The sequence below is a fragment of the Etheostoma cragini genome, chromosome 9 (genome assembly GCF_013103735.1).
Source record: "Etheostoma cragini isolate CJK2018 chromosome 9, CSU_Ecrag_1.0, whole genome shotgun sequence".
NCBI classification, from domain to species: domain Eukaryota; kingdom Metazoa; phylum Chordata; class Actinopteri; order Perciformes; family Percidae; genus Etheostoma; species Etheostoma cragini.
In genome coordinates this window covers 24,385,307-24,403,018 of record NC_048415.1, presented here as the reverse complement: position 1 = coordinate 24,403,018, position 17,712 = coordinate 24,385,307, and the positions used below count along the sequence as shown (strand labels likewise).

Genomic DNA, 17,712 nt, shown 5'->3' with positions numbered 1-17,712 from the left:
CCCCCCCCCCCCCCCCCAAAAAAAAAAACTCAGCCCAGTCCCTCTTCTTCTGACTGCTAGATTAATGCTATTATGCTTTTTCATAGCTTTATTTTTCCTGATAGGTAAGTATACTATAGGAATACTCAGATAAATGGATTCAATTTGGCTTGACTTAGGGAAATCAGTGATTATTGATAGTTTTATCAAGAGAAGATTTATAGTTTTAGAATTGAATACAATTCCTTTAATCTAATTCAAGTATATGACAGGATTTAGAATTTAAAATAACAGCATGTTTCTTTGCATTTTTTGGCCACTTGACTCCAACTCTCTTTAGCTTTGTTTTGCAAGCAAGGTCTTATCCAAAGCTGCCAATAATAATGCTATTAGAAATGCTTTACCTCAGTCTTATGGGGCTTCTTTCTCTCATCTTCTGCTCTTCTTGATCTTTGTAGTGCACGCTGAGAGAATTAGCTTTTTCCTCTTGTGGATATTTGCCTCAAAAATGTTTGTAGTCATCCAGTATTACTCCTTACTACTAGAAGAATGAGCATGCAGCATTTATGTGTGTGTGTTTAAACAGAATGTTGAAATAGTTCAGCGTAATACATAACTGTTATTGATGGTGGCATGAACTTACCTTTTGTGCTGGATCAATTAAATGGAAGACTAAAATGACTAAAAGTCATGCTCTGTTTGATACAGAAACATGGGTAATGTCATTTTTTTGTTCAACTGCAAAGAATAAGCATCACAAAACATTAATGTTAAAACAAAGTCTTAGTGTAAGCTAATACAGTATTGAAGTAACTTTACAAGTTAACAATCATAATGAACAAAGTGACTAATTCATTCTAAACTGATCACACCCTCTAGTAAATTATAAAAGCGCCTTATAGTCTTGCTCATAAGTAAAGTAACTCCTACTTAAGTCAAAAAGAGGTATAGAAAATCATTTGGACATGGCTCTTAATGCCTTAATTTAATAATGAGGAAAAATCCAACATTTAAGGACACCAATCTTTATGGTGGATTAATGTGTTGTAAATACATTAAAAGTTTGTCTTAAAAATACGGGTCATGAGTATAGACACCCCTATGGTAAATTTCCATAGAAGCAGGCACATTTTTATTATTAAAGGCCAGTTATTTCATGGATCAGGATACTATGCATTCTGATAAAGTTCCCTTGGCCTTTGGAATTAAAATAGTCCCACATCATAACATACCCTTCACCATACCTAGAGTTTGGCATGGCTTTATTTAAGCCTAACAGCTGGTTTGATTTGCATTGAGAGATGATTTTAATAGAAAGGACCCCGTGCCAATCTGTAGGTATGGTGAAGGGTATGTGATGATGATGATGTGGGTTTATTTTAATTCCAAAGGCAAAAGGAACTTTATCAGGATTCTTAGTATCCTGATCCATGTAATAACTGGCCTTTAACAATAACAATTTGCCTGCTTCAATGGGAATTTAACATAGGGGGGTGTATACTTATACCCCCTGTATTTTAAGGATGAACATGTATTTATTTATGATACATGTATACACATACAGAAAACTGTTGTCCTTAAACGCTGGAATTTTCCTCATTTTTTAATTAAGGCAAACTTTACTCATGAGCAGCACTGTTTATTAACATATGAAACCCAGCACATTATCCAAGCATGTTGCAAGTAAGGTCATGTAGGCATGGCAGCAGAAGGCTTTACTAGATTATACTCACTCAACAATCTTTAGACCTTCAGACTGAGTTGACAAAGTGACAACTTTAGCACGTAGTGTACTTTTCGAAAAGGTTTGCATCAAACCAGATGACATATGTTAGTCTGAACTGTGTTTATACGGTTTCTCACCAGAAGGAGCTAACCTGTCCGGATGTTTTTCTTCTCAAGCTTAACAGTGACTCTGCTACAGACGACACCGCATCCAACCATGTGGACTCCCTGCAGCAGTCTCAAGAATCGTCCAGCAGTGCCCTGACAGAGGAGGCAACTGTCCTGCCCTCTCTACCTTCCCTTCCTCAACTGGATAGCCCCATTTTGGAGATGGCCCACTCAGACAGCAACAGCAGCCAGCTGCCTGAGGTGCGATCAATCGGGGGCAGCAAAAAACTGTGGTGCTCTGGTGCTTTCTAGCTTCCCTTTTCCTTTCTGTTCAACCTTAATTTGCTTTAGCTGTACTTCTGGCATGCCTGTCATTGAGGCAGTGGCTCAGCTACCTTCAGGGAGGTTTGGATGGGTGTGAAAGTGCTGGTTCTATAACCGTGTCTGCCTGCTGTCGGGTGAAGACGTGTGCTGCTTTTGCTGCTTCTAACTCCTTCTGCTGTGGCTTGCTTTGTTGCTTTGCTCTGAGTATAGGTGCTGAAGGCTAGCTCTTGCTCCTTTGTATATGTGGTTAATAGTTAAGTGGCGGGGCTTGTGTAATTTGGGGAGAGATAAAAACCAATGCTCACCTCAGGCTGGCTGTCACTGCTCACCTCCAATAACACAGCAACTGACCATTCCAACTAAATCCTCCATTAAAAACTTGAAATGGACACCAGCTCCTTTATCTGCGGCAGAAGCATGTGTGAGTATAAGTCCATTACAAGTGGTGTGTTCACTTTAAAAAAATATAGTTATCTGATAACCAGTGGCACTCTAGCCAATTAAATCCCTTCACTTTGCTACTATATTAACATGCCATAGCCTGTCTTGTGATGAGTAGCTTTACTGTCACTGCTACTGACATTTATCACTAATACTAACAATGTTGAGTATATTTAGTTGTCCTTAATTTTAATTTGCACACAGTATAGGTATTGCAGAAGTTTAGGTCCAATGGCCCAATGTTTATACCTTTCAATGGTCTTAGCTCATACATACTGTATTTATGTTAGTGACTATGTTTTATACACAGAACAGGATGCAAGTTTCTAGAAACCCGATCCAGCCAATGGTCTCTCAATACCATGCCAAGGACATCTCCCCCATCACAGCCCCAGCTCTTAGTCTAATGAGTCCTGGATAAAACCATCAATACTCTTACTCATTCCCTCCAGGATGGTTACGACCACTTCTAAAAGCTTTCTGTAATATAGCTGCTGCCTCTGTGATATGCTGGCTGTCTGCCACTCAGTTTTCTTAATGCATCAGACTTTACAAAAAAAAAAAAAAAAAACAAGGGAAGAAAAACAAATGCTCTTAATTAGAACCCTTTATCTGAACCGTCTGCCAGATATCCCTACTCCATGTATGTGCTTTATGGTACATCAATATGGTTACTTTGCATATGGAATTTATTTGTAGTTTCCAGTGTCTGAGTCAGACATTAAGATTTTCTTGGCCTAATGGAATCAACTATAAATATATTAGGTTGTGGATTTTGAAACTGTTCTCTCACTTAGTGTGTGCCTACTATTGATTAGTGTTTTAAAGGGAATTTATGTCACTAATACAGTTCATCATTAATGGGTAGTTAAAGGGTGCAGGTTGTAAATCTGTGTATACAAATGTAACTTCTCGGATCGTATACAGTACTTCTCATTTATCTGTGAAAGTGTTTAATGGCATTTCAGTGATAGATTTATATTGGCTTCTGCTTATTATTCTTTTCTTTTTGTTTTATTTCTAATGAGAGACGTTTAGCTTATAGAGTGACATAAAGACCAATCTCCAAGGAAGTGAACCTCGTAAAAAGTGCTGACTTGAAGTCCCTCTTGTATGAGGGGAAACTAATGTATGTTCTTAAGTATAGGCTATAGTAGTCTTAATTTAACCTATAATAGAGGCTCAAGGGTAAATTTGTTCTCAAAATTATATGAAGAGCTGTCGTCTTAATAACCTGGCAATCTTCATTCAACGGTTGGGGGGATGTGCCAAACTGCGCCTGATCTCCGCCTTCTTGTTTGTGTTACAGGATGCTGTAAGCATGACTGCAGCGGATGAGCTGAGCAGCAGTGTGAGTGAGGACACGGGGTTTTGCAGCGTTCCCCCTCTGCCCTCTGACCCATCAGAGCTGTGTGACCTCCCAGACTCGCAGGATGCTCAGGAACCCCAGGACCCTCAGTATGACCTGGACCCAGCCCCCCCTCCCCCGCCGGCCATAGACACTCCACCGGGGTCTCTCTGTGAGGAAGAATCCCCAACAGTCCTACCGATATCTATGCCCCTGCCCATGCCACCAGAGACAACACCAGATCCAGACCCAGACCCAGACAGCACCTGTGGCTCTGGCTGGGAGGATGATGTGACACAGGCCCTGAAGGAGCTGGATGAGCGCTGTGAGGAAGAGGAGGCGGATTTCTCTGGCATGTCCAGGTAGGTGGATTGTTTTGGATCAAGACCATCATACATTACCATATCTGTAACTTAAATGACAAATAAATACTGGTCAATAGCTTTTTGATTGCGCTTACATTACTGAGACACACCAAAACAGTTTCTGTACTGCCAATCATAAATGGAACAGTTTTAAATGCAGGGACAAATGGAAAAGATGTCGTTACGTACGAGAGGTTAAAAAAACATACAGTGATGTAAAAAAGAATGCTAATTATGACTGAGTCTAATCACAGCCTCGTCTAAAGCATCTGGGAAAACGAGCAGTAGTAACTTGGAAACAAGAAGATATTTATTAAGATACGTTGACTTAGCTCAGCTTATGATTGATTGATTACATTGTATGTTCACTTTATAGGTATTAATAAGAGCAGAATGTCACAATGTTGTGGAAAAAAGAAAACCTTCTGACCTCTAACCATTTTTCTGGGTGAAAATTAGAACTGCTCATTTACAAGCTCCAATTCCAATGAAGTTGGTATGTTGTGTAAAACGTAAATAAAAGAGAATACAATGATTTGTAAATCCTTTTCAACCTATATTCAGTTGCATACACTACAAAGACAAGATATTTAACGTTCAAGGCGCTAACATACCCCCATAGAATAACAGATGCTGGCTTTTGAACTTTCAAATAACACATAACAATCTGGATGGTCCTTTTCCTCTTTGGCCCAGAGGACAATGACGTCCATGATTTCCAAAAACGATTTGAAATGTGGACTCGTCAGACCACAGTATATTTTCCCACTTTACATCAGGCCATCTCAGATGAGCTCAGGCCCAGAGACGGGGCGTTTCTGGGTGGTTTTGATATATGGCTTCCGCTGGTTGAGTTGTAAGTTTGCACATGTAGATGTAGTGACAGTATTTCCCGCCGATCAGAAATCAATTTGTGGCACGGGGGACGCCATACGCTCATTTGCATATTTGTGACATAATTACGCAATAATTTGCATAAAGCTTAGAGGTTGTGTCAGCAAGGTAGATAGAAATCTTTGGCCAAATAATCACAAATCCAGATTCTCTGAATCTTTTGATGATATTAAGGACTGTAGATGATGAAATCACTAAATTCCTTGCAATTGTACGTTGAGAAAAGTTGTTCTTAAACTGTTGGAATATTTGGTAAGCAGTAGTTCACAAAGTGGTGAACCTCGTCCCATCCTTGCTTTTGAATGACTGAGCCTTTTGGGGATGCTGCTTTTTATTACCAATCATGACTAGTTAACCTGTTCACCTGTGGAACATTCCAATAACCACATTTTTTATTTGAGCATTACTCAACTTTCCCAGGCTTTTGTTGCCCCTGTTCCAGCTTTTTTGGAATGTGTACATCCAGCAAGAATGGGAAAGAATTCCACTTATACAGCTTCAACAGTATGTGTCCTCAGTTCCCCAACTGATGAAAGGTTATGTAACACAATGGTAAACAAGCCCCTGTCCCAGCTGTTTTGGAACATGTTGAAGGCATCAAATTCAAAATTAGTTTATCAGTTTGAACATTCAATATCTTGTGTTTGTAGTGTATTCAATTGAATATAGGTTGAAAGGGATTTACAAATCATTGTATTCTGTTTTTATTTGGAATTGGGGTTTGTAAGAAAGCAATGTCAACACTAGTACAAAGCAGTACAGCTTTTATTTCTTCATTTTTAATTATCGTGGCAAGCTTTTACATTCTCATTTTTAATGTTTTTATTGTGATTAAAAAGTGCTATCAGATGGTAAAACAATAGTTTGGCTTTGACTGTTTAGGAAGGTTTATGCATTACAGTGTGTGGCTGGCCTAGCCTGTGTGCGATGAATACTTTTGAGATGGTGTGATGGGTAATTTCTTCCTGGCATGGCTGCCACGTGACCTGGAACTATGAAGGTGGGCCAGGGTAGGCTGCTGGCTTCAATCCACATTTAAACATTCCCTCTTCAAGGTGGGCCAATTCTGGCTAGAAGACAGCTGTAAATTCAGCGTTTAAACCACACTGAACAAATATGCATACGCTAACACACTCTCACACACACATGCACAAAGAGTCACTTAACCTCTTACTAGCACACGTCACTATACTTTAGGTCTTACACTTCTCTTAGCCACGCATGATTGATTGGCAAGCGTGTCATTGGGGTGCACTCTGAGTGATTGTCTGAAAACAGCGGGACACTAACCAGTTTAGTGTATGAGGATTTATGTACGCGGGAGAGAGCAAGACAAAAACAACTTTGCAACGCTGTACAACTGTAAGGTTGAGAGCTGGCTCTGTTTTACAGTGTGTGTATGTGTCGGTTTGTGTAGAAGCCTAGCTCGTATAGAACGCTCTGCAGTCCTGTGTGGGATGGGAGTGCAGTGCGCTAGTGCTGTTAGCAATTGCAGCACAGTCGAGCTGCAGACGAGGGGAGAGAGTACAGGAAAGAGAAAATACAAGCACTAGTTGGGGTGAGGATGAGGACAGAGACTGTGTCCGCTACAGCGCTTGGCAGCGCAGGCTTTAGATACTTATATTCTGTCTGCTTCTTCAGGCTGTTTGGTCCTACAGGCCTGTGAGTATCTGTGTCTGTGTGTGTGTGTGTGTGTGTGTGGGTATGTATGTGTGAAGGTTGGTTGGATCATGCTAAAATGCTAATAGCTCATATGTTGTTATTGTGCTGCAGTAGATCAGCGCTCTCAATATACTGCAGCAAAATCTGCAGGGAGGGAGGCAGAGCTGCAGCTACGTGGGGGTTGTTTACTTGCAGCAAGTGAGGATGAGCGTGTTTGTGTTTACATTGTCCTTCAGTAAAGACTGAGGGGAGTGTAGAACATGTCGGATTGTTGCTTATTGGCCCTCGTGTGTGTTTCAGTCAAGATGAAGGTGACGCAGACTGCTTCCCAGAGATTCAGGCCTCTCCGCCCCCTTCGCCCTTTCTCTCTGCTATCCTGGCAGCATTCCAGCCTGTTGCCTATGACAATGAGGAAGATGCTTGGCGTTGCCACGTCAACCAGATGTTGTCAGATACAGATGGTTCCTCTGCTGTTTACACGTTCCACGTGTTCTCCAGACTCTTTCAGGTAAATGCCTTTTTTCTTGGACAGTTTGCAGGACTGCAATTTATTATGGCATCTACAATCAATTGTTTACTTATAAGCATTATTAACAAGATTATTTTTTTTATTTCACGCCCCACAGAGCATTCAGAGGAAATTTGGCTCCATTACGCGTGGATCTGTACGCTTTCTCGGGGAAAGGCTCCAAAGAATGGGTAATCAGTTCCTCAGCTCCCTGGAAGTCATGACGTCTCACTCCCAATGCCCCACTGTGCTGCTGGATGCAGAGACGGTGAGGCTGTTCTGCATGGTTGTCTGAACTCATTTTGACAAAACTAATAAGAGCTAAAACACCGTAATGTGGTAGCAATAATGTACCTATTATTTTGAAGAAAGACAATAGTGCAGCATGTTATGCCTACTCCTTAATGTTTATGTGTGTCCTGCTGTAGATATTTTTCTGTCATGTACTGTTTATGTATTGGATGTTGTGGGTTAATTTATGTGGTGTCCTGTCTTGCTGTTGTAGCTGGTCTCTTGTGGACTGTTGGAGACTCTGAAGTTTAGTGTGCTGGAGTTGCAGGAACACCTAGACACCTACAACGCCAAGAGAGAGGCAGCAGAGCTTGTAAGTGACCACATATTTTCCACACTCATCTAATTTCCCATTGTCTTTGAACCTTTTTCCCTCGGGACGCATTGCCTCCGTGGTTCTTAAGACTGCAACAACTGCTGTATGTGTCTGTGTGCGTGCGTGTGTGTGTGTGTGTGTGTGTGTGTGTGTGTGTGTGTGTGTGTGTGTATGTGTCTGTTTGACATCTCACAATGGCATAAGAGAGATGGGTTAGGAAGCATGTGTAAATTGCCCTTTATCCCTATGATATCACACCAGGGAAAGGCCTAGAGGACATTAAGAGAAATAGCTGATACTGTATAAGAAAAGCCCCAATTTGTCTCATCAGCAGAACAGACATTGAATCATGGTTGGGTAAGAGTAGATTTAGCTGCCGTTAGTGTCTGCATCACTAGTGACATCCCCTGCTGAAGGATAAAAATAACTCTCAGCGCTCCTAAATCAGTTATAGAAGGCCATGCTGAAGAAGCTGTGAGGGGTGGGAGGAGAAACAAAGGGGGAGGGGAAATGAAGAGATGAGATTGCAGAGGGTTCTGGGATGCTGGGGCGCTAATTGAATGAGACGGCAATGGTCCCTGGAGGACAAGATACTATCCCGAGCTCTGGAACAGGCCTCCTTTAATTGGCTAAGTACAACACTCTTATTAGATTTACTCCCTGACCACCCTTTATTGTATACATGCACAAATGTAGATGCAGCCATCCAAGGGAGAAAAAAAAGCTCTTATTTTGCCTCTGTTGCCAGTATTCCTTTCCCTGCCCTAATCCTTATGTAATGTATGTATCTCACCTATTTCTGACCTCCCTACCCTGTAGTGGCTGGAGAACTGCAGGAAAACATTTGGGGACAAAGACAGCAGCCAACAACCCAATACTCACGCACAGGTAGGAATGAACACTTACGTACTTGTTTGATGGATGGGAATGTTATTTGGTATTTGTGTTGATCAAAAGAAGTTTTAGGAATCCAGTAAATTGTTAAAGACTTTCACTTCATGACGAATGGATGGGTTTTGTAACCCGTGAGGTCTCTGCATTAAGACTTAAGATATTTCAATCGCATGTTTTCTTTCTGCTACAGCATAGATATCTGCTGGGTCAATCTCCTGTAATCTCCTTTTAAGAAAGAAATCACAAACCAAAAGGGAGAAATGTATTTTTATAATTTTTTGTACAGTAAATCCCCTATTTGTGTCTTTATTTTTTGGAATTCCATTAGTTTTCCATCTTTGTAGATGGAGAACTTGGTTTTATACAAAAATTCAAATGGCTTCATTTGCATAAAGCAGTTACTTCAAGTTTCATCATTGACAGAGCAGACGTTCACAGTGAGCCAGACAGCAGCCTGATACACAACACGAGAGCCATTGTCTGAACAACAACCACATTAGCTTTTCTGCTTAAGTCTCCTCATCTGACTCACAATCCTGAACATGTGTCCTGTCCTGCTAACAACGGTTTGCTGGCTAGATAGCTAAAAGCTGCTCAGCAGCAGCACATTAAACAGAATGTAAATCTTCCTGCATGTCACCGACGTCCATTGAGAGGCTGGTATAGTCCTTACACTTCAATACCACTAACAACACACTGTCTGCCTATGACAGAGAATGTACTGAGTCTCTCATTCCCCTGCCGGGGCTTAGGCTACCAGAAGCTGTCAATCAAACTCAAACACTAACAGCCCCTCCAGCCACTGAGAGGGAAAGGCGCTTTTCTGATCTTTTTCCAAAGACCTCGGAAAATGGGGAGTGCTAATCTGGGTCAAGAAATGTGACTTTGGCAATTAAATAAAGTCTTATGTTCTTCAAGGATAGATCTAAGTAGTTTAGTAAAAATAAAAACAAGGACTGTTAATGGAAGTCCACGGTATTGGTTGGCACACTAATGGCGGTTTTCCCATTAATGGGACCTCCTCCTTGACTTGCCCCTTCCTTCTTTTTCCATTACAGATTAGTACCGCCTTATGCTTGAGGCTAGCCGCGGCTGGTCGTCATAGCAGCAAACTGCCGTGACCTAACGACACACACAGAACGTGGGAGGTGCTTTAGATTCTCAACGTGTGCTTGTTACCACAACCGGAAGATACATTAGTTTCAAAAGAAGGTGGAGGCAGCAAAAAAATAAAACGCTGCCTAAACTATTTAAGTTCATTTTACTATTTAAGTTTGTGCAGGACCACCCCCCCCTCGTCTGTCGCTAGCAATGATGATGCAGTGATTAGTGACGATTCTCTCTCCGACCAATCAGCAGTCTGCAGGTTTCCACGTCACCTTTGGTACCGCCTCAGCCTACTTGGAACCTTGGCTGAGTTAGCACTACAAAAAGTACCTGTTAGCAGGTACTAGGGAATTTTTTTCATAATGGAAAACCAAAAAAAGGCAAGTCGAGTAGGGACCATGGAGTGGAAAACCACCATTACAAAGCAATTAATTTATTTAAAATAAACATTACATTATTTTTGAGTACAAATGGTAATGACAAAATGGGATTTCAGTTAGACTTCAAAGGATAATGTGGGATCTTTTTGTCTTTCATATACAGCCAATCTTGTACAATTCTTGTACTTAAGTTTTTGGACACAATTTTGTGACAAATATTCACATGGCAGTCATTTATATAAAAAATAGAATTTGAGAGATGAGGATTTCACGAGAGACATACAGGGTTTTCCACTTTTATCTTGATTGTCTTTAGTTTTGTGGAGATTTTGCATGGTCTCACCTCACATCCTACAGCTGTTGACATTTTGACTTGTAGCTTGAGCTTCTTACACAGATCTGCTGACTCACAACTTCCCTCTCAGCCTGGCACCACACAAATGCTGTCGTAAGTTAAAACGACTGTCTTCAATCACAAAGGCGACACATTCAGAAGTATTTTACACCACTCTCCTTCTGTAGCTTCTATCAAATCTTTTCTCAGCATAATGCTGTTATTCAGCCCTTCAGAATAAAGGTTTCGGTTACTGCTGAAGTGAGCCTTATAGCTGTTTGGGCACTGAGCTCTCACTGACTTGTTAAGGGAAGATGATAAACCAACGCTCCTTGCCTGTCATGTTAAAGCTCTCTAATTCTTGGTCTTTCTCTCCTTCTGTTTTGTTTGTTGGTTTTTGTGTGACCTGCTCACCTTCTTGCTTAGCAAATGGAAAATCTAGCAGTAAGTGGTTCTCATATTATAGACTCTTAATAATCATGACATCCGGACAAAACACTCATCTCTCTCTCTCTCTCTCTCTCTCTCTCTCTCTCTCTCTCTCTCTCTCTCTCTCTCTCTCTCTCTCTCTCTCTCTCTCTCTCTCTCTCTCTCTCCATACCTGCGATGTCGGCAACCACACACTATTCTGTCACCACCCCCCAGCCACCTCTGTATCTTTCTCTGCCTTGATTGGTCATGTAACCCAGCTCAACTCTCCCATCCACCCAATCATGATTTACTGTTATTCTGTATGGCAACATATGTTTTTTTTTCTGTTGCTACATCCAGCCTGGCCAATCAATAATCAAACCGCTTCGTATTTCACACTGATTCTGTCTATAGCTAAGTGAAGATGTCTCAACAGTGTAGAGTTACTGATGATTTCATGAGGGGATGCCTGCATTATCAATGGTAGAGGATGGGTAGAGCGATCATATGGTTGTCAGACTTTCATTTTGCATGTGTATTGTTCCATTCCCATATCTGTTCAAATTACCTTTTTTTTTTCTCCCTCCATGTTTTCCTGGATTAGGATCTGAATTTTCAGTAATTAACCTGCTCCTTCAGGTCATTCATCTAGTCAGCCATACTTGTGACAGTGGCCCATAGGGAGTGTCACAGGAGGTGGTGATGGCTGGTTTTCTAATAGAGATGTCATGACTAATTCTCCTAGTGGTAGACTCGCCTCTTGCACCCTGGCCCAAAGTGGATGGCACTTTGCTCTAGGCCACTTTAACCCTTTCATCTAACCCAGGATACCCATCCGTCTAATCATATGATCATCAGAGAACTTTAAGTGCAAGCTAGACAATTATGCCGGCATCTGACTCTTTATGTTTCTGTCTCTGTAGGAGCTGGAGTTATGTCGCAGGCTCTATAAGTTGCACTTCCAGCTGCTGCTGCTCTTCCAGGCCTACTGTAAGCTCATCAGCAGGGTGGACGTCCTCAAGAGAGAGGCAGAGGTGAGATGGAGCCTATATTGAATTGGTTGTTGACTGCTTCAAAAGAAGACTGATGTTCATGCATATATCTGTTGTTTGTTTCTGACACACATTTAAATCATAAAAGATGTCTGAAATGCACTTTGCATGTAGTTAGAGTTTAATGTTTGCCTTAGCAACTGTGGCGCTGTGACAGCTTGCATCTTCCCATCTTTGTCAGAGAATTAAGAACAGACTAATTGCATTATAAGACGTCATGCTGTAAGAACGCTGTCTCTTTTTCCATCGTTGTATTGTAAAATACAGTCGGGGGGGGTTCTTTAACGACAGAAGTGTTAAGCATTCACTGCTGAATGTGTACTGCAGTCCTACATCTTGCTGGAGCTTTACTTTGATTAGTACTTAATGAAATTAGATCCCTCATAATATGGAGTGATAGAGACAGCACTTCCAGTTCATATTTATTTTCCATTGGTTTGTTTTGCTGACTTCTCGGGAAGATTTAGCACATGCGTAGTGTAATATGCAGTGCAATGAAATGAATGTGTTTGTCTCTGTTTCTAAGGTGACCAACATGTCTGAAGAACTCACTATCCTAGAGAGCTGTTTGAAGGAGGCAGAAACAGGAAATGATGGCCAGGAGGATGTGTGTATGTCAGACACTTCCCAGACCAACACAGAGACGGCCATCCAATCACTGGTTGAAACTCTGAGAGCAAGAGACTTCAGCTCAGCCCTCACACAGGTCAAACTCTTTAGGTAAGAAACTGACTCAAACAGACTTGTTGTGCTCATACAATAAGTCGACAAAGAATAAATCAATAAAATGTTTAAGCCAACAAACCAAAAAAAACCTAAACAAAGATAATTATAAGTTGAGGACTAATCATGTCAAGGAATCAAATCATGGTGCCATAACGTTTTTAAATGTGCTCACTCGCAATTTCATTATAATCTAATGCATATAATTGCAGTTTGAATGCATTTGAGTTTTTATAGCTTTAATAGCTTAAACAATTACATTTTAGACGGGTAGATAATGAAAATAAGCATGTTAGGGTCACATTGCCTTGTAGAGTTGCAGTCTACACAAGCAGAAGGGCTTGCAGCATCCTTTAGATGTCACAGAGTTGCTTTGGGACATTTACATTTTTTCAATTAAATAAAATTATAATGTCCCAGAGCAACTCCATTATCAGCTACTGTCGTTGGCTAACTCGAGACAAAAACCTACTGTTTATTTCAGTCGCAATGCTCCAAAGTCAGATGTACTTTATTGATGTTATGTTAGGACATGTCTTTTCTAGTGAGTTTTATTGTTGTCTTTCAGATCCAAAATTTGAAATGAATTTCTGTTCTGACCTGGTTTTACCAAAAAACTGCCATGCACCTAAAGCAAGCCAGATGGTGTTTAAAAACAGAACAAGAATGCTTAAAATGCAATAAAACTAACTGTGTGCATCCCATTGCTAGAGAGCTTCTGTTCAGAGTTTTGTCTTCCTGAGCTCACACACCCATCCTCCTCTATCTGCAGGTCTTTGTGGCCCAATGACATCTTTGGCAACGAGACAGACAATGCGGTCCAGACCCTTCTGCACATCTATTTCCGTCACCAGACGCTGGGCCAGACGGGCTGCCTGGCGGTGGTGGGCCCCAGCAGGGACCTGTCTCAGGCTAGCACCCGCCTCATGGAGCTCAACCTGCAGATCCACGAGGCTCTGAGTCAGGCGCAGACCTGCCATCCCCTCACCACCATGGTTAGCACTGGACTGTGAACCTGTGGTACTGCAGGCTGCAAGCCTGGACTGGACTGGACAAATATATCCCCCCCCCTGCTCTACACAGACCTCACCTCAGCTGTAGAGAGAGGGTAGACAGTGAGGGGCCTTAGAGGAGGATGTGACTCCACCTATAAAGGGCTAAAGGATGTGTGGGAATAACTGTGACTCTTAATATATATATTATTACATGTATGAATGCTTAAAGCATTTTCTTTTCCCAGACTAAGCAAACTTGCAAAATTCAGTTGCAATAAGTTGTTTGGTGGTGTGTCTGGGAAAGAATAAGAAAGGACGGAGTGGGATGTTTTTTTTTCTTTTTTTCTTTCTTTTTTTGTTTTTGCTGGATCATACTGACCGGTGGCCTCCTTGGGGGGGCTTGAGCCGGTAGATGGTATTGAAGCATGTAAGACAGTCCAGAGGAGGTGTCGTATGTGTGAGGAAACACCGTTAAGATTCATAAGCGAACAGAAAAATCTTGATTAAAAAGTTTTCAAAAGCATGCTTGAAAGAGAGAAGCACTGCAAGAATATTTTTTTGAGAAATGTATTTTTATTAGAGCTAACATCCTAGGTTGTACATTTTAGGATATTTAACACGTAATTGTAACCTTGTGGGAGACGTTTGCCTTCAGGGAGTGTATAAAGAGAAATATATCTGTTTATTGATCTGCTTTGAGAGGAGAGTCTCCTTCAACAGGTCTTCACGCAAAACTCACTCTTTAACCAAATAAGTAGCTGCCTTTAGAGACTCTTGACTGTGTGATGTATAGTGGATATTCTGGTATACACTCACACACAAATGCATATAATTGCACACAAGTGCAGACTGGCTACAACTCATTATGGAAACATAACTTATTTTACTCTGTATATATTTTAGAAAATGTATAGTGTAAAACCAGTATTTTTCCCTTGTACTTTTGTGTAATGCACTGTTCATCCGAATAGGATGTATGTATAAAGCTAATGTGATGAGAGAAAGCCAAGACCAGATTTGACTCATTAATGAAACGCTTCGCCTCCGTCATCCAATCATAAAAACTCCAAAATTTCCCAAAGGCTGCCTTGGTTGTTGGTTGTGCTCTTGCTTAGTGGGCCAGGCTGGTGTGGGGCCAGTCACCTGCTTGCCTTTGTGATGACATGGGAGATCTAACGTAGCCTCCATCTCCTGTTGGACCACGCCAATTCAGCCAAGGCATACGCATTCCTTCTCTCCACTGTGATCTTTTTGTTAGCATAACAGCCCAGCAGCACAGGCTCTGCTTAAAGCCTCATTAAGGGGAGATAAGGTTTTATTTTTATTTTTTGTCCATGTGGGTTGATCACGTTGTAAAGCAGCGCTCATCCTCCGATACATTTTGACCCCGTTTTCAGATGGGAAATGGCCGTCACTGAAGCTGCGCTGTGTTTTCAGAATGGCTCTACTTGCTGCTGTGACTGCAGGACATTAACCATTATCTGAATGCTTTCTGGAAATCTTGTCATGGCACATTGTGTAACAGTCACTGTACTCATTCCTCGGAGAGCTTTTTTCCTGCTTGTCTGGTACATTTGAATGCTGTTCTTAATTATTTAATGAATATTATTTACCTGGAAAATGTTTTAATGTAGAGGTGCATCATACATTTTTCTTGTTCACTCACATACCAGCCTTCTCTCTGGATGAATAAAAGCCTAATCATACAGTACAAGCTTTGTCTTAAAGTTATTACAATTGTGGAAACATGAATAAAATGTTTTATGAAAGTTTACAAGTATTAGAGTACAACTACAAAAAGTATTTCCTGCAGAAAATGCTTATATAATGAATACTGAAAAGCAAATACTTAAAAGCAACAAAAAAAAGCTAAACAGGATTGCTGGCATTATTGCTAAAGAAGAAGGTGAAGTGGTGAGAATAGTTGGAAAAGTGGGAATGGTTTTAAGAAGTCATTGAAATGTTGAATAAAACCAATAGCCTATCAAATAAGAGGTGAAAAATGAAAAGTTGTTACACTAAATTGCTTGTTAAAATGTGTAAGAATGTAAAGTTGTAGGGAAAAGTCAAAATGGTTCTAAGTAATGTCTTAAAAAAAGACAAAAAATACCAATATGTAAGAAAGTTTAAGTAAGACTTGATAAAGCAGTGGAAGCAGTATAAATACATGGTTTTTAAAAAAGGTATGAATGATGCAAAATAAAGTGTAAGAAATGCTAGTTCAAATGTTTTGCCTATTTGCGCCACTATTTCTTAACAGCAGACCGACATATTGGCAGAGAGAGACAGTTATGTTTTGACCTGGTATTGAAGTCCTAAGCGATTGGATCACAAGTAGACCGCTTTAAGTAAAGGTCTAAACCCTCAGGACACACACACACATTTATTATTACTATAAATATACACATTCTGTATAAATAATTAATGCAAATCAATTGTATTGTTCATCTTACTGCCTGTAATTGTAATTTTTCTGTATGGGGAACAGCAGCTGGTCCTTCCAGCTGGCATCAAGCCTTGCCCCGGCTCTGATGTTTAATTATCACACCAGATTAGCACCACAAAGCATTTGTGAACGTATTGATATATAATTCGTGTGGATAAAGTTCAAACGTGGGCATTTCATTGATTTGATAAACTTTTGTCCAGAAACGTTGAGGATATTTAACGAGGGCTGTCAGTGAAGGAATGCTTGTGGCTCTTGTCATTTGTAGGCCAAATGTATAAGTCCTACTGCTTAGCACAGCTAAAAGTATACACGTGTATTCACGTTTTGACGTATGAGAAGACACAATTGCGGCCTCATCCAAACAAACAGCAGAGGATAACCTCCTCCATCAGCTGAAGAAGTTCAACCTGTCAAAGACAGTAATGGTGTAGCTCTACACTGCCAGTACTGAGTCCCTCTTCACCTGCTCCATCCCCATCTTGTACAACGGAAGACTACAGTGTATCATCCGCTTTGCTGAGAAGGTGATTGGCAGCAATCTGCCGTCCTCCCAGAACCTGTACACCTCCAGGACGCTGAGGCAGGCGGGAAGGATTGTAGCCGATCCCTGTCACCATGGACACAAACGGTTTATACCCCTCCCCTCTGGCAGGAAGCTGCGGTCCATCAGGACCAAAGCCTCAGACCCCCACTGACATTTAACCTCAATCATACTTCCTGTCCTCTATACATTCTATACTGTATATCCTTTGTGCACGTCCCTCTACATTTTGTTCATCCTGCACTAGCCATAAATCCTCTTTCATCCTTCTTGATGTTAAATAGTTATAGTTATTATATGTGTACGTACAGTATATGTCATTTGTTTCTGTATTTTAATTATTATTGTTTTAATGGCAACTTGCCTGACAATATATTCTGATGTAAAAAATGTATGTAATGTAACACATAAAAAAGTCACAGTATAGCATGTTGAAAAAAGTCATAGTATAGTATGTCAAAATAGGCCATAGTATGTCTAAAAATGTGAAGAAAAGTCATAGTATAGAATGTCAAAATAAGTCATAGTATAGTAGGTTGAAAAAAGTGATCAATATTTTACGATATATTATGTTGAAAAAATTCATAGTATGGTATGTCAAAAAAAGACAGTCAAATATATGTCAAAATAAGTCCGAGTATATAGTATGTCGAAAAAATGTGATAAAATGTGATAAAAAAAAGTCATAGCATAGTATGTCGAAAAAGTGATAAATAAGTCATAGTATTGTATGTCAACAAAGTGATCAAAAGTGACATATATTATGTCAAAAAAAGTCATAGTATAGTATGTCGAAAAACGTGATAAAAAGAAATTGTATAGTATGTTAAAAAAGTGATAAATAGGTCATAGTATAGTATGTCAA

At 40.5% G+C, this 17,712-nt stretch overlaps 1 protein-coding gene across 16 annotated transcripts in view; it reads left to right on the top strand.

Moving 5' to 3' along the window:
* fryl (furry homolog, like) overlaps positions 1-15,568 on the top strand; it is an 80,629-nt gene extending 65,061 nt beyond the window's left edge. For 13 of the 16 annotated variants that reach the window (XM_034881769.1, XM_034881768.1, XM_034881770.1 and 10 more), the window contains 10 exons: positions 1,882-2,073; positions 3,887-4,287; positions 7,147-7,354; positions 7,473-7,622; positions 7,860-7,958; positions 8,781-8,849; positions 11,103-11,120; positions 12,011-12,121; positions 12,666-12,859; positions 13,635-15,568. In XM_034881769.1, the coding sequence (XP_034737660.1) occupies positions 1,882-2,073; positions 3,887-4,287; positions 7,147-7,354; positions 7,473-7,622; positions 7,860-7,958; positions 8,781-8,849; positions 11,103-11,120; positions 12,011-12,121; positions 12,666-12,859; positions 13,635-13,875 (1,683 nt within the window). In that variant the 3' untranslated portion in view covers positions 13,876-15,568. The remainder of the gene's footprint in view (positions 1-1,881; positions 2,074-3,886; positions 4,288-7,146; positions 7,355-7,472; positions 7,623-7,859; positions 7,959-8,780; positions 8,850-11,102; positions 11,121-12,010; positions 12,122-12,665; positions 12,860-13,634) is intronic. The other 3 variants (XM_034881759.1, XM_034881766.1, XM_034881771.1) reach the window with 2 other exon arrangements.
* Positions 15,569-17,712: the final 2,144 nt, after the last annotated feature.